Source organism: Panthera pardus, unplaced genomic scaffold, assembly GCF_024362965.1.
Source record: "Panthera pardus isolate Hobbes unplaced genomic scaffold, ASM2436296v1 HiC_scaffold_13, whole genome shotgun sequence".
Lineage (NCBI taxonomy): Eukaryota > Metazoa > Chordata > Mammalia > Carnivora > Felidae > Panthera > Panthera pardus.
In genome coordinates, this window is record NW_026526688.1 from 162,813,425 (window position 1) to 162,837,495 (window position 24,071).

The 24,071-nt window shown below is 51.1% G+C and overlaps 2 protein-coding genes across 3 annotated transcripts in view; one reads left to right on the forward strand and one right to left on the reverse strand.

Moving 5' to 3' along the window:
• Positions 1-6,756, forward strand: part of SCFD2 (sec1 family domain containing 2) — a 400,714-nt gene extending 393,958 nt beyond the window's left edge. For both annotated transcript variants that reach the window (XM_019469978.2, XM_019469971.2), the window contains one exon: positions 6,280-6,756. In XM_019469978.2, coding sequence (XP_019325523.2) covers positions 6,280-6,372 — 93 coding nt within the window. In that variant the 3' untranslated portion in view covers positions 6,373-6,756. The remainder of the gene's footprint in view (positions 1-6,279) is intronic.
• A 6,985-nt stretch (positions 6,757-13,741) lies between these two features.
• Positions 13,742-18,250, reverse strand: RASL11B (RAS like family 11 member B). The gene is made up of 4 exons (XM_019470038.2): positions 17,930-18,250; positions 17,249-17,305; positions 16,045-16,121; positions 13,742-15,277 (listed from the first exon to the last, which is right to left on the reverse strand). Exons 1-4 carry the CDS (start codon positions 18,069-18,071, stop codon positions 14,807-14,809), a joined length of 747 nt encoding a protein of 248 aa, XP_019325583.1. The 5' UTR covers positions 18,072-18,250; the 3' UTR covers positions 13,742-14,806.
• Between the last annotated feature and the right edge of the window lie 5,821 nt (positions 18,251-24,071).

Below are 24,071 nucleotides of genomic sequence, written 5' to 3' on the forward strand. Positions count from 1 at the left end.
GACAAAAGTAGCTCTTCTGGAGAATTCACCAACCTGTCAATTCATTCTGAGATTACGGACAACTAAAACCAGTCTGACTCTGGTAACAGCTGCTGTTAATCCATATGTTCTCTATATCTACGTGGGTGCTCTTGGGACTCAAGTACAGGACTCTGAAATCACATCTACTAAGTGGGATTAGTTGATTATTCTGTGAACATTTGTTGAATGGCTGCTGTTGTGCCAAGCACTGTTCTTATGCTAAAAATAGAGCAGGGAGCAAGCCAGACTTGTGCCTGCTCTCATGGAACTTACGTTCTAATAACGAATGACTGATGTTAAACATGAAAACTCCAGCCACAGATAAGTGTACTGAGAAGACAGGTGCTGTGGTGGGAATAAGTAGGGGTGAGGGGTGGTTCCTTCATCTGGCACAGCTCCTTATGGAGGAGAAGGCCTGTGGGCTGAGGTTTGAAAGGCATTCAGCGACCAGCTCTTCAAAGGAAACAGAACCCATTCAAGGCACATCTAGAAATGAATTCTCTTCCACAAACAGTGACAAGGGGAGCGTGAAACAAGGAATCCAGAAACCACACCTGCCACCTGCTAGTCTTACGGGACTGTTGTCATACTCTAAAACTCCACTCCCTGCCCGTGGTTGTTGGACAACGTGCCGAGGAGAAAAAGTGGGCCGCTGCAGAGGCCCTCTGTTCCAACTACGAAAAAAAGAGGGATCCAAGAGTCAACTCCCCCCACCTCACGCCCACCCCGAGCAGCCACCGCCGGGAGGTGGGAAGCTTGGTAGGCTTCCCCTCGCTCTGGAGTGCGCGCGCCTGGCACCGGCCTCTGTCTCGTTCGCCGCCTGGTGTGGGGCCCCGTGCCCAGACGGCTCTGCAGGCGAAACTCTGGTTGGATGGTGGCCAAGAGGCCTGCAGAAGCCTGAGATTATGGGAGGAAAATAACAGGGAAGGACCCTTCCAGAAAACACAGGGAAAGGCCAGCTCAGGAGACAGAGGAAGGCCGTGTGGGCAGGTCAGCCCCTCCGTCCCCTGCTTTTCATAGGCAGTGCACGTTGCCCCCCACACACGCTTTCTAGCGGTTCTCCATTTCTGGAGCTGAGTATTTAGTGAGAATGTGCTAGGACAAAAAGGAGGCTGAGAAATATGCTCCTACACACAGAGTTTTGCATAACTTCAGGGTTCAGGATACCTAAATCTTGGCTCTAAAAACCTCGCTCCAGGTTATACTAAACTCGATTGAAAGCCCCAAGGAGAGGAGTCCTGTGACCTCCTTTTTTTTTTCTCTCTCTCTTTTCGGTTTAGATATATTTTATTCTGAAGCTTCTTACTGTGAGGAAAACATCTGTAGGATTTTAAGTTTATCTTTTTTTTTTTTTTTTTTTAGTTTAATGTTTATTTATTTTTGAGAGAGACAGAGACAGAGACAGAGTGTGTGCTGGGGAGAGGCAGAGAGAGGGGGAAACACGGAATCCGAGGCAGGCTCCAGGCTCCGAGCCGCCAGCCCAGAGCCCGACACAGGGCTTGAACCCACGAACTACGAAATCGTGACCCGAGCCGAAGTCAGACGCTTAACCGACTGAGCCACCCAGGTGCCTCAGAATCTCCCAAGTTTAAAAGAAAAAAGGAGAAAAACCATTGTTATCCCCTGCTTCTTTCAATGCACAGTGTTAGAAATCAGCTGGATGTGGAATCTAAATCCCGGACTGCCCCGCTTCCTCCGTGTTCAGCAGAAATAGAACAGGAAGATGCTGGCACCTACAAATTATAGTGGTGGCCTGCAGGAGTGGAAAATGGAAAGAAAGCCAGAGGGCTGGGTCAGTGTCGCAGGCTGGCCTGCGCCTGCAGGAGTCCCAGCCCATCTGAGAACAGAGACTGAACCCTCCTCTTCCCTCTGGAGCGCAAAGGGCTCTAGGGCTTGCTCGGAGGCTCTGGGGGCCCTGGTGTCACCCACCCCCCCCCCCCCCCCAATCTCATGGATGAAATCCTCATCAGTGCGCTAGGCTGCCTGGGAGAAAACTAGTTCTCTTAAAGGAATTCTCTCGTGCTTAATCTGCCTGATATCACACATCTGATGGTAGTTTATATAATTTTAATTTTATGTCTAACAGGCCGATTTCGGGCTCTCTTAAGCATTCTCTTTCTCATTTTTGACTGCCTTTTTGTCCCCCATTTGGCTAATTCTTTAGAACGTTTAGAACTATTTTAATCAAGTAATGCAGAAATGCCTTGGACTAAAAACCTCTAACAGTGCTCTGATGAGTCTGGAGACCGAAAGATCCCTAAGATGTGAAAATGCTTAAGGACCATCAACTGTTACAGTATAAATGACGTGTTAGCCATGCAGTCCGGCTTCCCAGTGAGAGCTTTAGACAAATAGTTGAACTGATCTGGAACAATTTTCCCGGAGCTATTTGAGCTGTCTTTTACTAAAGCCTCCCAGCGTGAAAAGATTCCTGCCGACCCTCACCAAACTCACTGCCTCCTTCCTTGTCCGACCATCTTTGTTCGTTCGTGTAATCATTCACTAAGTCACTATATCAAGGACCTGCTACGTTTTCGGCACCGTGTTCAGACACAGCGGAAAGTCTCGGCTAAGGCAACAAGGAATATGGTGTGAAACCAACAGCCATGGGAACACACTCCGTCTTTGGGAGGGGTGGGCTTGGAAGGCTTCCTGGAGGTGGTGATGCACGAATAGATCGATGAAGGACTGAGAGGTCTTCAGGCAAAGAGTAGGGTAGGAAAGCATTCCCAAAGTTCCACTGGCGAAACTGCGAATAGTGGAGGGTGGCCGCAACGTAAAACTCTTGGGGGGAGGGGGCTGCTGTGGCAGCGAGGGGGTGACATCTGGAGTGCTGAGCAGCCATCGGATTCTACAGTCCTGGGATGCTCTCTAGGAGGGTTGGGTTTATCAGAGGACAGGGAGGAGGCAGTCAGGGTTTTAAGCCGATGAGTAATACGGTCAGATTTACACTTGGGTAAGATGGCTTTGGCACCTCTTCTCCCCGGCACTGGCCCGGGGACTGCTGTGAGCTGGAGGGAGGGAGTGCGGCAGAGGACGAGAATAGCCCGGATGGTGATGATAATGAAAACGATAATGGCGGGTACCATTTTAAGCCCCTCTAGAATCTGTCAGCTGTGCTAAATATTTTATGTATATGTTCACGTGCGATCTGCGTAATTATCCTGTTGGGGGAGGGGTGTCATTCCCACTTTACCGATGAGGAAATTGAGGCTCAGAGTGATTAAGCAACATCTCCAGAGTCATTCCTCCAGCAAGGGGCCCAGCTAGGTTCCAAGTCAGATTAGGCACTCCTAAGCCTGTGCTCTTAACCACTGTACCATCCGGCAAGGGTCCTTGGTCTCGGCTTTCTCCTCTTCTCGGAGACCCCCTAGCTCACTTCACACACAGATTTGGTTTTCCGTATGTTTCTTTTCAGCCCTCCACGAAACACGTCCCAGACACCCTCTGGTTCAGCCCTCATGCTAAATACTTGCCTGTTTAGATATCAGAGGCCTGGTCTTTGGTTCCAGCTCAGTGGAGGTCAGGGAACCCCCACCCCACCCCCCACCCCCGTCTCTGTCAGCCGTGGCTGGAGGCCCAGCACCCGATCTGAGGGATGGATTCTTTCGGCTTGGTTCTCACTGCTCTAGAAGTGTCGACATCAGTGGAGTCTATAGCCTTTTTCCTCCAAGTTCCTCATTCCTGCTGGCAAGACTTAAGCACCCTGGGAGACTCCTGCTAGCCCTTACCCTTGCCTGCCATTTTGGCTCTGGAAGGACCACGGGGGCCGGCAGTGGTGGGGGAAACCAGCAAGTCATGAGGGCAGGAGAGGGGCCTTTGGCCCATTGGCCACACCGGCCTCTACTGCCTCACAAGAGTCGACCGTTAGAGAGCATGCAAAGCACTTTGGTTTCCGTGCACACACTCTTAAAAATGTCTGAAGAAGGGTTTCTTACCTTGTGGTCTATGAACCCTAGTTGTACACAAACCTCACCTAAAACTATATTCCGAATCTCGTGTGTGTAAACAGACACGTGTTTTTCTAGAGTGTTCTTAGCTTTTATAACATTCAAAAGGAGACCTATGACCCAGTCACAAAACCACAATAAAAGAGCAGCTCACAACTGCTGGGCACCCCCCGTGTTCTACGCACTTGACTTTATCTAATCCTTGCCACGACGCTGCCAGCTCAGGGCTGTTGTTTTCCTCCTGGGACACGGAGTGTGAGGCTCCAAGTGAAGTGACTTTCCCTGGGGCGTAGAGCCAAGCAGCAGCGGAGCCGGGCTCTGCGGGGGTCTGGGGAGTGGGCGGGCCTGGGACCCAGCATTCTCCGCCACCTAATGGCTCGGCGTGGAAGACGCTGAGGAGTCAGTGGAGACCCTCGCCAGAGCCACAAGTTGAAATGGCGTCTACACCACGTGTGCAGATGACAGGGGATGCTACTATTCACTTGCTGCTCTCAAACTCTCATCACCTGGCTTTCAAGGACAAATGTGAGCACAGATTTCAGTGTATTTTTTCCCCCCGCCCGAAACACACCTTGGCTGACGTGAACCATGCATTGTTTCAGACCGTTCCCTTTTGAGCAAAAGTAAAACAGCAGCTTTCCAAGGCTAATTGTTGCTTTAAACAGAAAACGTGTTAATAATCCCCACTTCTTTAACAAGAAGAAGAAGAAGAAGAAAATTACAAAATGCTTTCTTCTCTCCTTCCTCCTCTAACTTGGGCCCCGTCTGTCTTTCTTCCACACTGGGGTACGGACTCCGTTCTTGACCAGTGAGCTGGCAATTGGTTAAGTCCTTGGTTTAGGTGCACCCAGAACAGTTTTGGGCGGCAGGAGGGGAAGATGGTGGAATGTGTGGCACCGACCGGCACGTGACCGGTGGCAGGTGGCTGGGCGAAGCCCCGTCCCGCCGCCAGCCTGGCAGTCCCCTTTGCTGAGGCGCTGGGCTATGGGATTCCAGCTCTAGCCTCCCTCCCCATGTCCACAGTCACCTCCTCACCTAGTCGCCTGTGCGAACCTCACCAGCCCTTACCCGGCGCATCACGGAGCCAGCGCAGCCCTGGGGAACAAGTCGTTCCGGTGCTACAGAGAGAAAGCCACCCCGGAGGAAAGGTCCAGAATGAAGGAAGCAGGAAGGGTCACCACAGAGACGGGCCAGAAAAAGGGGGGTAAAGTGGCCTGGCCCAGACCCCTTGACATGACAGAAGTGACCAGATAGGCACTTGGGCCCTGGACTCGGCCTGCCTGGGTTGGAATCCTCACTCAGCTATCTCCTGTCTGTCCTTGGACAAGTGATTGAACCTCTCTGTGCTTTATTTTCCTTATCTGCAAAATAGGAATACTACACCTGTTTCATAAGATTGTAAGGAAGATGAAACGGATATCAAATGAGATCATCCTGAGTGCCTGGCATGTCATAAGACCCGATAAACATTAGCTACTAGCATCATTATTCCATCGTTGTTATGGGTTGAATCGTGTCCCCCTCCCAAAAGATATTGAAGTCCGAACACTGTGAGGGTGACCTTATTGGAAATAGGTCTTTGCAGGTGATCAGATTCAGATGAGGTCATTAGGGTGAGCTCTAATCCAATATGACAGTGTCTTTATAAAAAGGGGAAATTTGGACAGAGAGACAGACATGCATAGATAGAGGATGGGGTGAAGACACAAGGAAGCTGAGAGGGGAGCATGAACTGATTTTCCCTCACAACCCTTGGGAGGAACTACCCTTGCCAATACCTTGATCTTGGACTTCTGGCATTCAGAACTATGAGACAATAAATTTCAGTTATTTAAACCACCCAGTTTGGGGTACTAGGAAATGAACAGAGTCACCATCATTAGCACCCACAAGGACATCCACCTCTTGGGTGTGCCTTCTCGGGGGCCCTGAAGGAGCAAAGGCTTCCTGGAGAAGAGAGAAACTTCTATATTGAGGTCAAATTACTGGATCACAAAGCTACGGTATGACTGGATTCAGTTCAGCAGTAAGGCGGCGGCTGGGCACGGCCACTCTCGGTGCCAAGCTGTCAAAGGCTCAGTAAACACAGCCCCGCTGTCCCACGGGCCATCTCTTCCCAGGCTGTGCACCCTTCCTTCCGCCCAGGACTCTAGTGGCGTTCAAGCGGCCGCCTTCTGCCTTATCTCCACGGTATTCCCCTCCGTGCCTTTCCCCATAGAAACACACTGCATTTTATTTCTTGTCATCCGATAACCTGGGATTGGTATCCCTAATCGTCTGTGGTGTGTTTGTCCCCTCCTGCTGATAGGTTATCGTGCTGTCCACGCGACTCCTGAAGCCATTTAACATTCCTGAGCTGTTATTTGCGACTGACCGGCTGCATCCAGACCTTGGCTTCTGAGCATCTGCAAGGATGAGACTTACCTGAGCTGGAAATACCGATACCGTTATCCTGTCACCGTTCAAGATACGCCTCCCAAACCGGTGTCCCCTTGCTAACGGTGGCCATGACAGAATTCTGCCTGAAGGGTCTTGGCAACCATGCAGCGAAGTACTCTGCTCGGATTCCCAACAACTTAAAAAAAAAAAAATTACTTTCATTTTTCTAAAGGTGTCAAACTTTCAGCTGGCCACGTTTGACATCATCCCCGTTTCTCCTCAACCCTCTCTTTGTGGTCCTGATTCCTGTGATCCCGGATTCTGTGATCCTGGAATCTTCCTGATTCCAGCCGCAAGCTCACTGTTTCTAAATAAACGCCTGTTGGCGAGTGTTGGTAGATTACAAGCCATTTGATCTGCAGTTGCTCAAGAAATTAGACATGCTTCACATGAGAAGTGTGAAAAAAAGTTTGGTTTTCCTTAAGATTATGTAACTGGGGGGGGGGGGGGGGCGGGGACATCTAAATGGGATCTGAGACCTTGCTGAAGAGGCGAGGAAGGGAGGGGCGGGCAGCACTTAGGAAGGGGCTGGGGGTCCGCCTGCCGTCACAAAGTCCGGCACCCTCCCGGCGTGCTCACCAGGCCGGCCCACGTGTCTACTCGGAACAGAGGTGGGAGACAGGCTGACTGGAGGCCTGTCCCTGCCTGTAAAAGGTGTCCTCCCCTCCCAAAGGAAGGCCCCATAAAGATCCCCTGGTCCAGGGAGTCGAGACTGGAATCCCATCCCCTGGGACTTGTATTCAGTAGTGTTGCTGTCGAAATAGAGAGCTCTCTTTTCTGTTTGCCTAACTTTCCCTTCTGGTCATATCAGAAAAACCCGGTGAAATTGTTTAAGAACTCTGGCAAAAAGCAACTGCTTAATCCACACGCTCGCAGGTGTGTGGTTCACGGACCTTTCTGGCATCTCCAAAAGATGTTTGTAATAAAGAGGGAAAGCTGACAAACAGTTCGAGAGAGGGCCAAATAGGTAGAGGAAGTCAAAGGTAGATCAAAACCCTCACGTGTCTCTGATTCTAGTTCTCTGTAAGATAATGTTATTTTAGGAAAAAACTGTGAAGTTGGAAATCATTCTGAGATGCAATCAAAGCAGTTTTTATAGACACCGATGTTTTGGGGGTGGTTGTTTGTTTGTTTGTTTGTGATCCAAGTGTGTTTTCCACCTGAAACCGGTTCTTTCATGGTGCTGAAATACGGAGACCCCAGATGCTTCTTTCATTCCCCTAACCCAGAAGTCTGAACTTGACTAAGGAAGCAAATGGCAAGCCCAAAAGAAATGATCATCAAAGCAGACATCGCTATTTTCTAAAATTAAAAAATTATGTACCCTGTTCTCTGTCTCAATGTACATTCATTCATTTGTTCAGCCATTCATTCATTCATTTCCAAATACTGAGAGGCACGTCCCGGGCACCGTGCTAGGTTCCGGGCCATGCTCCTGAAGGAGCCAGCCGCACCCCTGACTCTGTGGCTCTCACAGAACAAGCAGCTGGGCCTTCTCCCGGTGCCCCCGCCCTGTGTGAGCATCTGCTCCAGGTTAAGCGGTAAACCATATGTCCGTATGCAAAGGAAACTTTCTGGAAATACAAAAACCAAACTGCTAACAAATAGTTACCTCTGGGAAGGAGTATGGGTGGGAGGGCTAAGAAAAGGGGGAGGGGAGTCTCACTCTTGGTAGACTTCTGTGTGGTTCGAATTTTCTTCACGGCGAACATGTAGTTGTGTACTACTTTTGAGGCTTTAATGTATTCTTACAAGTTAATTTTTTCTCTAAAAAAAGAATATTCAAAAGCTGCTAGTCTGGAATTAACAAAAGAAGGACGTTCCTGATTGTAAATGTTGTCCATTAGCATTTACCATGCCCCCCAGATGCCCTCAGGACTATATTAAATATGGTCAAAGGCAGTCTCTGTGTGCGGGGAATGTCACAAGTTAGGTTTATCACCATCTTTTTCCATCTCTGTGGTCACTGGTTGGAGGAACTGAGCGAGACAGGCAATCAGGTAGTGGGAGGCTTTGGAGAAAAGAGGAAGTTCACGGTGGCCGGAATCTGGTTTGAATAAGAAGGTAGGAGACACAGGACAGAACCCCGTCCCTTGCATTAAAAAAGCAGGAACCTAATGGAGACTTGGTATAAATCCTGCAAAGGGCCTTCGTCAGATAAGGAAAAAGAAGGGACTCAGGAAATGGCACGTCGGCCCCCTTGTTAGAACCTCCTAAAACCTCCTTGGTGTCGCCTTCTTCTTGTGCTCACTGCCGGGGAGTGGGAGAGGACAAGGGAGAAAGGGATTGTGTTCTTGACCTCCTGTGAAGGTCGGTGAACAGAGTTCCAAAGTCTTCCCTGGGTTCGGTCTCCTCTGTGCTCACAAACAGCGGTTGTGGCCCTCGCGGAGCCTCGGTGCCTCCATTTGGAAATTACGCATGCTCACGGAAGCTACCTACCTCACGAGAGAAGCTGCTGTGGACGGAAGCCAGCCCCGACACAGCAGCTAGCACGTGATGGCAAGGACTGGGCCTTTACCAGCGAGGACAGCAAAGAGGTCTCCTCGCGACATGATAAAGTCTCAACAGGAGAATAATGTCAAACGAAGAGAAAGTTCAGAGGCATTGCTGGGAGCCACGAGATGAGGAAATAGAGGAGGAAGAACGCGTTGGTGCCACAGATTTCCAAGACAGGAGAGCCCAGAGGCCAGGCGCCGATGGCCTGGGTTCCAATCCCACCTCTTCCACACTGCAGTTCACTTCTTCGGTTCTCAGCAGACCGTGGAATCGGACGATCATAGGGCCGACCTCATCGGGTTGGCGTGAGAAGTAAAATCATAAATCCGTGTGAAGCACTTAGGACATGGCACATGGCAAAGCTGGCCAAGAGCCTGTAGGAATCCCCATTATTGGTGGTAAATGTCTAATGATGGCTCATTCAGGGCCTCATGTTGTCTCCGACAGCAGCTTCTCCATCACGAATGAACGTTAGCCCCGAAGTCTGGGTGGATCCTGAACTTGACCTCCTTGAGGCTGACACCTGATTCAACCACATGCCAATGTACCAATTCTAAAGGGATCTGGGCTGCCTGAAGGTGGCTTACAAGACGGCCGGGCTGTCGTGCTGGTTTCTTCTCTCTCGGGCCTGGGTGTGAGTGTTGCCATCTGAACTCTGGCTGGCGGAGACAAAACGAGCACACACAGATGCGGCCCTTCGCCAAGGACCTCACAGGCCACTCTCTCCAAACACAGTTGATAGAGGTGTAAATACTGTGCAGCAATTGACTTCTGCCTTGGTGAACCTTCCGTCTGGAGTCCACTTTGCGGCAAACAGCGCGGGCACGCTGAGCGTTTGGAAGCACCCCGGGGGCCGTGTCCACCAAAGGTTGTCCCCAGAGGGCCAGGGCTATGGAAATGGCTCTGTTTACACCAGGGCCCCTTCCATTCCAGTGTTATCCCAGTAACAAAGAATTCCGTCAAGCTCCCCTCAAGACCACTCTTGTTTATATTACCTTGGTTAGCAGAACCAGAATTTCAGTAACAAATACTCCAGTATTATAAATGTCTGCCATCCCTCCTTAAGAAACATTAAAAAACTCCTCGGTCTCTCTCTCAAAAGGAATGTTAAAAGACAAAACCAGGGGCGCCTGGGTGGCTCAGTCGGTTAAGCGTCCGACTTCAGCTCAGGTCACGATCTCGAGGTCCATGAGTTCGAGCCCCGTGTCGGGCTCTGGGCTGATGGCTCAGAGCCTGGAGCCTGCTTCCGATTCTGTGTCTCCCTCTCTCTCTGCCCCTTCCCCATTCATGCTCTGTTTCGGTCTCAAAAATAAAATAAACGTTAAAAAAAATAAATAAAAAAATAATAAAAAAAAAAGAAAGACAAAACCAGATGATGGAGGGTATTTGAGAAGGGAGAGGGGGTGGCTGGGATCTTGCCACAATCAGTAACAACCCTAATCCTGTTCTCTTCACACCAAGTTAGGGAAGTAAGGAGGACGGTAAGAACTTCCAGGAAACTTCTAAAGGGAGTGCAGAAAACATCAGGTCTGCGTAAGAACTTCCCGGAAACTTCTAAAGGGAGTGCAGGAAACATCAGGTCTCCTAGTGCAGTTACTGTAATAAATAAAGCCCTATGATTCCGTCTTGGCCATCCCCCGAGGGCCTGTGTTAATTTACCGGCAGAGACTCTTCAGAGCAATCCCCACACCCCACCACTGCAGGGGCAGGACCAAGAGTTGCCCAACTGCTCTCCTGTGACGGATCTGCCCACAAGCCTTTTCGGAAAATGCCTTTGTTTTCTCCCTCGGGTCCAAGTGGCCCGTGTCTCCAGAACGAGGGGCGCCCCGTGGGCACGCCCACCTTCCAAGCAGGCTGGGGGCTGGCAGGAGCCCCGGGGAAGCCAGGAAGGTTCTCCCACCCGGCACACCACGCAGCCGGCGGGCCGCAGAGCACTCGGAATGGTTTTGATTTGCGGCGGGGAGGAAACTGGAAAGCCAGACAGCAAGACAGGCCCGGATCCGGTCGTGAGGCTGACAGGCTGTGGTTGGTGCTGCCCCACACCCAGCCCCCCCCCCCCCCCGCCCCAGCCCCTGCCTGCGTCTTTATTACCGAGCTGGGACTGGAGGCTAGTGAGCCAGGCTGATGGCCACAGCAGATGTGGCTGGCCAGGGGGCCTGGGGCCGGGGCGGGGAGGAGCCCCAAACCCAGGGCTGCCACAGGGGGATGGAGGAAAGTGGGCCCGGGCAGGGAGGACCAGGGTCCGCCAAAGAAGAGGAGAGCACCCGGGGGCACTTTGCTTGGAGGAGGGGAGCGGGGAAGCTTGGGCCAGCTGCCCAGGAGCTGGGCTGTGGCTCCAGACGGGCGTGGGGGGGGCGGGGGAGTCCTGAATCCGCTCCTTAGGAGCTGGACCAGCTCCTTCATTCTTCGGCGCCTCCCTTCCGCCTACCTGTAGAAGGGACTAAAAGTCGTCTGTGGGGTTGGTGTGGGGAACATTATTTCCGATACCCGCTACAGCCTGACACAGGTTTCAATAAACAGGAACATTCATTGTTACTACTTGTGTGGCCCAAGCAGGTGATGTACCCTGAGCCTCAGTTTCCGCATCTTTAAGATGGGAGTGCTAGTATTACCTTCCTCAGAGGACTCTTCAAAAGATGAAAGGAGAGCATTTATAATCGGGCACATTACAAATGCTCAATGAATTTTAATTCCTTTCCTTTCTCCATCACCCCCCCACCACCACCACCGATCCCTCCCTTTCCTTCCCCTGGTGGCTAAGGAGGCGGTCCCCGTCCTACGAGGGAGACGCGGTTTCTCAGTGCCATATGGTTGCAGTTCAGAAATGTTAAAACCAACACAGAGGGATTAAGAAACACTAATAATGAAAGAGATGCGCAAAGGTAATGAAACATGAAGCTAAATTCGTGAGGAGAAAATATGGTGTGTTCCTTCCAGAACTATAAATATTTAAGTTAGCCTGAGACGCTGCGCAGAACTGGGACCTGGGAGGTTTCCCAGCAGGGTCTCTCTCACAGACACTTCATCCCCCTGGATGGAGGGCAGCTCTGAGACCCCCTTCCCACCCTAACTTCCGAGGTAAAGTAAGAGCGACAGAGTCCAGCATAGTGGGAAAGTGAGGGGCAACCATGAAGTGACAGGAGGTCAGGACGTGAGGCTCACAGGGAGGAGAGGACTGCCCAGACGCCTGCAGGCTCGGAGAGCAGATGGATGGGGGTGGGGAAGGCAACGGTGTGCCCGTAAATTGATGGCGGGGCAGCGCTACTCAGCACCTTTCGGAGATAAAGCCCCCAGGAAAACTTTGTGTCTTCGTTAATTCCAGAACATGGGTAGAGGACCTCTGCTAGGTATATAAAGTTTAACCTCTTGGTCACTGGACATTGTTAATAGAGCCACAGAAAACGAATGAAACCAAAAGCAAGCAGAAAGCCCTTGGAGATGATGGTCAGTGCCTTTGAACTGAGGCGTTTTTAGAATCTCACGCGAATACCATTCCTCGCCCTGCCCCCCCACACCCATCACCTTCTCAGAGGTTAGGTTATGGGTAAGTGTGGACAACTGCCCTCCATATCAGGCAGGTTTGGGGTGTCACCAGAAGCCCTGTCAAGAGCAGGCAGGGTAGGGGCGCCTGGGTGGCGCAGTCGGTTAAGCGTCCGACTTCAGCCAGGTCACGATCTCGCGGTCCGTGAGTTCGAGCCCCGCGTCAGGCTCTGGGCTGATGGCTCGGAGCCTGGAGCCTGTTTCCGATTCTGTGTCTCCCTCTCTCTCTGCCCCTCCCCCGTTCATGCTCTGTCTCTCTCTGTCCCAAAAATAAATAAAAAACGCTGAAAAAAAAATTAAAAAAAAAAAAAAAAAGAGCAGGCAGGGTATCTACCCTGTGGGAAAAGAGATTTGGAAGTCTGGCACCATAACGCAGTAGGCCCTCAACAGCCGGCCATTTTGACTGCTTGCCTTGGTCCCATGGCCAAGCAGTGCCCTGTGCATGAAACATTATGAAGAAATAAGAACATGGCATACATTCAGAAGCCGTTGACTCCTGTCCTTTGTGCCACCTTGCGGACATCGCTCAAAACTCAGAGCCTGTTTTCCTCACCTGTAAATGGTGGTATTTCCTCCCCTCCCTCCTCACAGGGGTACCCTGAGGATTCAATGAGTCCATGTACGTGAAGGCCCTCCTCAGAGGTGTTGTTACGGGCCCGTAAAGATGGCAACTCAACGTGGCCTGCATGAAAGGTCTCCCAGTCCCAGATGGAAGCAGGGGAGAGAAGCCCGGCGGTTTCAGCACCTACGTTTGTGGCAGCAGCAGACGCAGGAAGGGCTCCTGACCAGCCCCAGATCAACAGCTCCGAGCTTCTACAATGGGAACAAAGCACGTTTTTTGAAAGCACCATACCCCAGGGAGTTTGCCAAATAAGCCACGTGTCTAGAGAGAAGCCGTTATCTTGTACAGAAGCGTGTTATCTTCGACGCTTCGCCAAGGTGTCCTAACAGCCTAAGACACAGAGCTGGACGCTTGTCTTCTCTTTGCCTGGAGGGTCGTGAAGGAAATGAATAGGAGACACGCTACTCTTGACTAGAAAGCGGCAAAATACAGTTCCAGCGCTCCCAGGCTGGGTGGGGCCTTTGACAAGTTGGTTAGCTGGTCTGTAAGCCTGTTTCCTCCTCTGTAAAAGGGGGTGAAGAGAAGGCATCTCGTCGGTTGGCTGTGAAACCAAGAGGTAACCCTAGGAAGCCGTAACGCCTCACTCAAAGTGCCCAGTAAGGACAAGTCACTGAGGGACACTTTGTCTGAAGGACAGAAAGTGAACATTTCAATGGAGACCAAGCCAGAGGTCTACGCTTTTAAAATGAGATTTATTGTACATAAAATAAATTAATTACAGTTTAAGCCAAAGCATGAGTGGCTTCTTAAAGTGCGTCTGTGTACGGGATTTGGCGGTCGCCCCTGTATCCGTGCACTCGCTGTAAGACAGTGTTTTCCGTACTTAAGCCACACTCGGCCAGGCCTAGGAAACAACCCAACGTCATTGCCGTGTGCCATTTACACAAATCACATCAAAATCAATGAACACGGTTTTCTTTTTTTCCTGTACCTGATGCAACAGCTAAAAAAAAAAAAAAAAAAAATTATACAGTCTCACAATTACTCAAAGTCTGGGGCTGAAGAGTTTGAGTTCTCAACCATTTAACACATGCTCAACTGAACATACTCCTCCTGTGTCAGGAGGAAGCAGCCCTTCCTGCAAGCCATATAAGCTTCCGGATGTCCGTCCATATACATAACATCTGGCCCATAAACCCCACCCTTTATTGGGGGTGGGGGGTAGTATTTTCCTCCTTGTTCTTTAAAGAAGAAATCTCGGGTGTCCTTCAGGTTAGAAAGGCATTCTGTAAGGAACAGTGTTCCAGAGATGCGAATCAGACTCGTAAGAGAAAAAGCAGTCCTTCCTCTTGGGGGGGGTGGGGGGGGGGGAGGGAGAAAAGGGAAAAAAGAAAGAAGAGAGAAAACGTGGAAAGGCTGGGAGTGGTTAAGCTGTTCTCTCGTTCCCACCATCAACCACATCCATACAGTTGCGGAAACTACAACTGACCTTCATTTACAAGGTCAAGAACAAAATCCAAAGCGGTTACGCCGCCCTCCCCACTCCAAAGGAAAAGACGTGGAGCACATTTCACATACTCAGAGTGGCTCAGTGGGCTCATTCCAGCCTCATCAATCCTGTCCCCCCCCTCCCCGGCTCAGAACGGAAGTTTCTGTAGCAGTTCCACAGACCCTCCTGGCCGCTCTGCTCCGGCTCCTGCTGGAACCGTGAATGACTGCCAGCACCCATCATTCCTGTGCTGCAAGAACCTCAGGCCCTCTTCCTGGGAAGACCAAACCCCCCCCGAGTGTCCCTGCTTCAGACGGAGGTGACAGTCCTCACTTTGGCAGAGAGGGCTTGCTTGAACCTCCTCTTCAGGTCCTGCATGTTGGGGGACTTGGGCCTGGGAATGAGGGAGGTTCTCCGCTTCTCTGGTGTGCTGCTGGGCTGCTGTTTGTGACTCACTTCCTTGCACAGGACGTGGAAAGCGTTGTAGACGTCGTTGTAATTTTCGCTGACCGACACTTCATAGAACGAGCAGCCCAGCACGCTGGCCAGCTGCAGTCCGAGCTGAGGGTCGACCTGCTTGATGTGCAGCAGGTCAGCTTTGTTGGCCACGACCACCACGGGCAGCCGGGCGCCCAGGTGCAGCTGCTGCACGTGCTGGTGGAGCTGGCCGATGAGTTCATAGCTCTTGTAGTCAGTGACGGAGAACACGATCACCACGGCGTCTGCCCAGCGAATGCACCGATTCAGCTGCTCGCCGCAGCTCAGGCCGTTCTCGTGGACCTGAAAGAGAGGGGTGACGGCAAGGCGAACGGTGAGGGCCGGAAAGAGCCCTGGCCTGGCTGGGCAGCGGGTTCAAAAGCGCCCTCGACGGTAACGCCAGGCTGCAGGCCATCAACAAGTTATATCCGCACACACTCCGGCTTTCTTGACGCTATGTTGATCCAGCTGCACACGGTTGGAATAAATAACAGTGCAGCTCACCACACTCGAGTGGAAAATTGACCTGCAGAGAACTCCGTGCGGAGAGACTTTGTAGTTGCACAAAATGGGAAATTAACTGGCTAGACAGTAAGTCTGGGGAAGTAAAGATAGGAGCTGGAAGCATTTAAACCTGGAGAACTGCCCAGTTCAAGAGGGAAAAAAACACACACATACACCAGCATGGCTCTTTTGTCTATAGAGTAACTTTCCACAATATAAAAGTGATCCCAAGCATTTGCAGACTACACCTAAATGTTTGATTTTTAATACCAAATACACACATGTAAAAACCACTCTTTTTAAGCACAGCAAGGAAACTTTGCCAATTCCAAGCGTGGTTTGGTCTTTCCTCCCAGACAGAATCCGCCTAAGAGAAGATCTGTGCCCCTGAGCCAAATCTCCCAAATTAAGCCAGGCAAAGACTGTCCAACGGCCAAATAACACGGAAGTGACAAGCAAAGGCCTAGATGGGACTCCCCCAAATTTCTCTCCTCTTTAGCATGAGGCATCCTGAGAACTGAACAATTCCACAGCCTGACTTAGTCCCGAACCTCAGAGCTTCTTACCTGAATACCTGGCGTGTCTTGAACCTGAATAGCCAGGGTTTCACCTTCTATTTGGACTTGTCTGGTATAGAGATTACCTATAAAGGCAAAAAAAAAAAAAAAAAGGTTTTCCCTTCTTGTACAACTTTTAAAACATGGTGGGATTTTTTAAATAGAAAAGACAATATAACTTGAACCAATGCACAAAAATAAGCTATAGTTTATTCTACTTAATGAGCTCATCTCAGTTATTTTTTTTTTAACTGCAATGTTAACCCCAGATTTGTGGCTTTATTAAATCCAAGGCAAGGTTTGCAGGATTTTGAAACTGATTTGTCGAATTTCTTCCACATCTAAAGTATTTCCTTGAAGTAAATCTTCTTGTTCAGCATGCATGGCATTTGTTTTTGTTTTAGTACTTCACTACTCTTTGATGTAAATTTAATCATTAAGTACAATAGCTTGGTAGGCAAATATTGTTCGTAAATGCACAGCCAACGTTATCAGTTGGAATAAAAACGTGACTTGATGGTAGCCAAATCTACATCAAAGCAGAAGGCTGCAATGCCTTATCTTGGGATGGTTTATGCAGCACAGTTCGAATAATCCCCTTAGGTACTAAATATGGTCTAAGGATTTAAGCAATTTGCTAACAGAGCATAGGTAGAAAGCCCTTAAGCCTCCCCAGTGGCCATCCTTAATCAGAGACATTGAAATAGTGTCTTCTCATTTATTCGGGAGCCCTCCTCCTCACATTCTACCATCCAGTTATTTTTTCTTTGTTAAGAAAAAAGAACTTTAGGTTTACAACTGCTTTCCTTTGGCCTTTGCTTTAAAAGGTCACCTCTGAAAGGCAGCCAACAGAGAGGGAGAGGGGTGGGGGGAGGAGTTGGCCATCTTTTTTTTTTTTTTTTATGACTTTTGCAGGAGTGTTTTGAAGGGGGAGGCTCTTGAGTACAAAGGGTGCTTCCAACTGGGGTCCCTATAGTTAAAACATACCAAGGAGAATACTTTCAGGCACTTGATAAAATGATGAATGGGCTTGGAATGGAATGAGGCCAGATGGCAGTTATGGGAGGGGGGGGGGGAGCACGGGAGGGGGCAAGCAAAATTGGAAGTGGCAGGATCCTGTCGCCCAGACTGTCACTGTGAAGGAGCCTGCCTGGGAGACCCCGCAGTACTGTGCAAGCTGAGAGGGCTCTCCCCAAATTTTGCATCTGCTCACCTGCGTTCCTTTCATAGTCACCAATGAATCGTTTGGTGAGGAAGCGGACCACCAGAGCTGCAGGGCAGAAGAGAAAAAGGAGAGTTCACTCTGGCATGAGAAGTTACATTCGTCTCCACCCCACCCCCAGCCCGGGAAACAGCTCTCCCAGAGAAAGCAAGACGGGCGGCCACCAAGTGAAATTCCTACCCTGCAGCTCCTTGACCCTTCTTCCAGACACAACGGAGAGGGGCTAGAAGGCATCATGAATTATGGCTCTGTCCAGCTGGAAGGGTCATTTGGCCCACCCGCCTCCTCTGAGCCCGCCTGAGCCACACCTAAGCCTTCCAAGAGACGAATGTCTTTCCCAACCTTAAAGTCCTCCAGGAGGGCTTCCGTTCACTAAGTTCCCTTTCAGTTCCAGGCACTGCCAGAGGCTCAAAACCCCCAAAGTTCTAATCCCAGTTGCGCCGGTGGTGCCCAGAAGGTGGCCTGGCCATTCAGGATCCCCGTTTCCCTCATCTGTCCAAGAAGGGAGTTGGAGGCAAGGCTGGCTCAGGTCCTTCCGGAGGGGCAGCGGATCAGGAGGAGGGGACGGGCGGTCAGCTGCAGCTCCCACCTCTCCCCCACGCCTCGGTCACACGCAACTCCTAGGGGGCCGCCCCCGTCCAGCCCCGGGGACTGCCGAGCACGAAGACTCACCGGTCTTGCCCACACCACTGGCCCCCACCACCGCGATCTTGACCAGGCGGCGGCCCGCCGCCCCCAGGCAGCAGTCGGCGGCGGCGGCGCTGCCCGGGGCGGGATACTCGGCGATGGTGCACATGTTCTGAATGAGGCGCATCGCCGCTCCAGCCGGGGCTGCACCACGCGGCACCTGCGGGGCGGGAGGACGCGTGTGCTGCGCTGGAGCCGGTGGGAGGACCCTGCCCGAGGGGTCCGCGGAATAAAGGCACCAAAGCGCAGCCGCGCAGCTGCTCGGACTAGCTCCAGATCGGGACTGGGACGGCCTCCGGGCTGCGCGCGCGCTGTTTTCTCCGGGGCTCGCCCCGCCCTCTGCCTCCCGCGGCCAATCCCGGGGCGCCCCCGCGAGGCTCCGCCCCCGGCGCCGCTCAGCGCGTCCCGAGGCCCTAGGGGCGCCGGGAGCCAGTGTGGGGCCCCGTGAGGCGTGCGGAAAATGGGGCTGCGGACCCGAGACTGGGCAGCGTGTGGGCGCGAGCCGAAGGCTCAGCCAGTGGCGGCCGCGGAGGAAGGCAGCGCCGGTGCCGACCGGGGTCCCGCTGAGCGGGCACGCGGCCGATGCTGTGGCTGCGTGATTGGGGGCGCCTCGGGTTCCGGGAACCGGACGGGGCTGGGCCTCCGGGCGGGCGCGGGGGATGCGGCGGCGGCGGCGACCAGGGCCCTCCAAGAGCAGATCCTGGGCAGCCCCCCACCCCCCCGGGTGCCCATCCCGTGCGCCTGCTTCTCGAAGCACGCTGCGGGGCCTCCGGCCTGCACGCCCACGCGCGGTGGGGAACGTGCTGGCCAGGGCCTCGGGGGTGTGAGCGCTTGGGGTCGGAAAGCGCGCGTCCTGCTGCCTGGCCCCGTGCAGTCTCCTTCATTTGAGGCGTGGTTGCACTGACTTGAGTGCGTCCGGATCGTAGATTTGGCTGTGATGGCAATTAGTTACAAAGACCCCGTATCCGCTCCCCTGAGATGTGACATTTACCATTGGGACAAAGTAATGTCACCCATTTTGTTGTAGACCCACGTTCTCCGACCCCAGCGCGCAGGGTCGTGAACACACGCAGCGCGTGAACACACAGCCGGTCGGGTGGGTGTACTGCGCGCTCAGAGGCAAATCAGAAGGTAATTATAGAACAAGCTTTCTAGCGCTTCACACACAGTCACACCTCGTCAGAGAGCTGTGAAATGGAAAGAAAACAGTAACCCCAGCTGTTTCTGGATACCGACTGGGTTGGGAGACCGAACCCGGAAAGGGTCCGCAGCCCTTAGTTTTGTGGTTATAAGGAAAGGCAAGATTCTTGGTTAACTGACTTGATGCCAAGGAAGACGTGGGCTGGCACTCATTAAATCCCAAGCTCAAGCCCCTTACGTTCTTTTTAGGGGAAGTCTTCAGTGGCAGGCCCCATCCGGGCGACATTCTGTAGCTGGAACAGACTGCAGAATGTCACCGAACACTCCCTCTCTCGGCTAAGGGCTCTCCTCCCCACTGTTCTAACCTTGTGGGCCCCCAGCTGTTCCAGAGACTTTTATCCTGGGGGCATATGGCAGCCAATGGTGTGGCTTTGTATCCAGGCCTCCACTAAAGATTTAAATACAAAAAGTAAAATAAACCCATTCTTTTATCTATATGTGTCAGGCATCTAGTTTGATTGCCCCGCATGCCCTGAACTTAACTGACCAGGTATTTGACAGTTCATTAAACTGACCCAGCTCAGACTCTGAGATGAACCCTCTTGCCTTTCCGTTTAGGTGTTTGTGGGAATTCGAAGGGGAGATAGAGGGGGTAATCTCAAACTGCCTTGGTAGCAAGTGGAGGAGGGGAAGCTTTACTAAGACACACAACCTTGGCAATAAACATGATAAAAGGTTGACTTCTAGGAAGATCACAAGAATGAAATTAATTTGCCATTTGAGTTGGAAGGAAAAAGAGCATTTCCGATATGCATGAGGTCTTTCTGCGCGATTTAAATCAAACTTGAATTTTGTTTTCTATAAAAGCAAACGTAGCAAGACTATAATTACAGGGAATCATGTACTTTTTAACCGCTCCCCCGAAGAAGCCTGTAATTCTATGATGCTTACATCGTTAAATAATTGCATCAAGTTTTTAACTGCTTTTTGCACACACATGCACACTCATACACAGACATGACAAAAATTGTCAGGGGAATTTTGCTTTGGATCATTTTCGCTTCTGGAGCTTGATTTTCATGACCATGAGCCTGTACCAAACCTATGATTTTTCTGTCTGAAAAATCACACACACAAAAGGCTGGATTTGGTATTCTTATTTTAGGTCTAAATGATCTGGCTGTGCTTTAAAGAACACAGAAAAGAAAGACACAAGAGAAAAAAGAAAAAGAAAAGGGAGCTCTTCAAATTAAAAAAAAACAACAAAAAAACACCTAGCAAATCGCCCACCTCCACCCTGCTTGCTTCAGATAAGGGCACTGAGAGTTACCCCTTCTTGGAAATGGGTAGAACTGATAAAAAGGAAGGGGGAGGGGGCAGGGGAATTGATACTTACTGAAAGCTTGTTTTATTCCAGGCAGCAGACTAGGGATTCAGCATATAAGAATCTCACTTTACCTTCACAGCAGTCCCAGGAGGTAGATATGATCATTACTTCCACTTGCAATTCTGTATTGCTCTTAGTAAACCACACCAGACCTTAGTGGCTCATGGTTCTGTGGGCTGACTGTGCCCTGCTGGGCAGTCCTCGCTTGGGGCCTCTCATGTTGTGTAGTTGGATGGCAGCTTTGGCTGGAGTCATCTGAAGACTCATCGGGGCTGGGTGTCCAAGATAGCTTCTTCATCCACACATCTGCATTTCAGCTGGAGTGGCTGGAACAGCTGGAACTAGCTGGCGTCTCTCTCACCATCTGACCTCTCTCTGTGGTTAGCTCGGGCTCCCCCACAGCATGGCGGGTAGCTTCCCTTAGTATTCTAAGACAGGAAGTGGAAGTTGCCAGTCTCTCTCTTTTTTTTTTAAATGTTTATTTTTGAGAGAGAGGGAGACACAGCATGAGCAGGGGAGGGGCAGAGAGAAAGGGAGACACAGAATCCCAAACAGGCTCCAGGCTCTGAGCTGTCAGCACAGAGCCAGATGTGAGGCTTGAACTCCTGAAGGGGGGGGGGAGGGGGGGATTCATGACCTGAGCCGAAACCAGACACTTAACCTACTGAGCCATCCAGGCACCCCAGGAAGCTGCCAGTCTCTTAAGGGCTGTGCAACAGATCTCTTCTGCTATATTTCATTGGTCAAGGTGCAGAGACACAGATCCCACCTTAAGATGGGAATAGTGCGAAGGAATTTGCGGCCATCTGCAAGGCCCCATGCTTCCAAATGAGAAAACAGAGTCTTAGCTTAAAAATTCCTCTAAGACCACGTATCATATAAGGGACAGGGCCAAAGTCTAAGAAGGATGAATAACATAGAAAATAGCCAGGATGTTCACAGTGAGATGGTCTCCTGTGACACAATGCAGCAAAGTGGTCTGAACTGCTCTCTCTCTGTTTTGTTTGTTTGTTTGTTTGTTCCAGTTGAGCTAAAAGAGATGAGGATGGGAGGTGGGGAACATGAGAGACCTAGGGAGGAAAAGAAACATTTTGCCAAGTCCCAGTTTTGCCTCAGCACCTGGAGTTTCTATCACCTCCTTTGATCTTTAGAGCTGATCTTTCATCTGAGAGCTTCTGAGACAATTCAATTTCTGCAAGCCCTTAGAACAGAAGAATATAGGGGCTCCTGGGTGGCTCGGTCGGTTGAGCGTCCAACTTCAGCTCGGGTCACGATCTCGCGGTTCATGGGTTTGGGCCCCGCGTCGGGCTCTGTGCTAACAGCTGGGAGCCTGGAGCCTGCTTGGATTCTGTGTCTCCCTCTCTCTGCCCCTCCCCTGCTTGTGCTTTGTCTCTCACTCTGTCTCTCAAAAATACATGTAAAAAAAAAATTTTTTTTTTTAATTAAAAAGGAAAAGAACAGAAGAATATAAATTCAATGTTAAATGTCTGGGCATGGGTATAGCAGGCACTATGCCGGGTCCTGGGTCTACACCGGCAAACAAGGCAGACGCGGTCTTTGCCATCACTGCAGTTACATTTAACATGGGAGACAGAGAAGTGAATGAGCGATTTCAATACAATGTGAGAAAATGCTTTGAGAGGGAAAATTCGGGAGCCAGACGATTACATGATGGATCAAAACACCTGGATTGTGGGAGTCAAGGAAGAATGTGAAAAAATTCAAGTCGTTGAAAATGTTGTGTATTGTGTACAGGCACATGTGCGTGTGCAAGTGCACGTATGCATCTGAGCGAGTGTGAAAGAGACCTCAGAGGTGGGGAGTGTGGACTGACATGGGTTAGTCTGCAGGGGAAACAGCATTGGCCAGTAGACAGTAGGTGCTCGGTAATAAAAGCAAAAGCCTGGGGCGCCTGGGTGGCTCAGTCGGTTGAGCGTCCGACTTCAGCTCAGGTCACGATCTCGCGGTCCGTGAGTTCGAGCCCCGCGTCAGGCTCTGTGCTGAGTGCTCAGAGCCTGGAGCCTGTTTCAGATTCTGTGTCTCCCTCTCTCTCTGACCCTCCCCCGTTCATGCTCTGTCTCTCTCTGTCTCAAAAATAAATAAACGTTAAAAGCAAAAGCCTTACCTTGAGAGAATCCCGACGTTCAGAGGGAAGAGTCCTGGTGATTTCCAAGGACAGGCACAGTTATTGACAAAAAAAAAAAAAAAAAAAGCCCCAGAAGTAGCGTGTGTTCCTCGCTTCTTGCGTGGGACCACGCCCCAGGGAAGTCAAATGACCTTCTCCTCTGCTCACGTCAGCAAGGGCTGCTCTCAAATCAGATCTCCCTGAGCATCCAGACCTATGTTTTAGACTTTTGTCAACTCCGCCTGTTTAGATCCAATAAACAGACGCCTCTTTAGCAATTTATACAGAAAAATCATCAATGTGGGGAGTTACCTGCATTCGATGTTGTCAGAAGGCCTAGAGTCCTAGCCTGCAGAAATGATGCCCAGAGCTGTGGAACTGGCCCACCCAGGGAGCCCTATGTCTTCCACTCTACTGTTTCTCAAAAACCACACAGCTAGTGACTGGACAGGGCAGAAAAGCCCAGAATCTCCACAATGGAGCCTGACAGCAGAAAACAACCAAGCCACAGAGAGATGGCGTCCTCCCTGCTTCTGCCTTGCAAATCTTATCTGAGAGCATCTAGTTTGATAGGGAAAAATCTGTTATAAGATGGCCGACGGGGCTGATAGGGAAATAAAATGACCCCTGGCAAGTTATCAGTCCCTAACTGAAGACCCCCCCCCCATTCTTCCCACCCCACTTGCCGCAGGCACCAAATTACTACTAATGCGGAATGCGGAAGTAACAGACTAGAAATTGTCCCACGTGCTTGTGCTCAGGCCTCAGACCTCTGGAGAGTGATCTCCTCTGAGCGGGTTGGTGTGAAATAAACCTCCTGCCTTCCAAGATCCCGAGCGCCGCTTGGTTCTTCCGCCCGGTGATCCAGACCAGGTTCTGTAACATTTGGTTCCCTGACCGGGAAACCCAAACACATTGGCCTTTTGTTGCCACCGGTTTGGGAAAATGGCAAGCCGGTGACAGAACAAGGAATCTCAATGGAGAAGGCGAGCTCTGCTTGATTTTTGGCAGTCTTCCGCTGGATCGCCTCAGGCCGGCCCCGCTCCGCAGTTTCCCCCAGACTCAGGAGACTTGGCAGGTGAGGACCTGGACCCGACATCCATCGGAACTGGTAAGGCCTGGGGCCCCACTTCAGTCTGGCCCACCCATAGGGGTGGAAGGGGGACCTGATCACTCCCTGGAGACCTCAGTGGTCTCACAGGTAGAAATTCTGTGGGAGGGAATGTGATAACCTCTGGTATGTATGTGAGTGTGAATGTGCAACTCGGTCTGGTTTGCCTGTCAAGTTCGATTCTGTGGCTCCATGGGTGGGCACCCTTAAGGTCCCCAAAAGCCCAGGGAGTCTGAGTGGGCCCCGCGGGTCTGCGATTCCGTGGTGAACAGCACACAGTCTATGGTAGCATCGGAATCGTTTTCTGATCGTAAGTTACAAAGCTGAGACCGCTATGGCTAAGCGTCACCTGAATTCCTTCGGG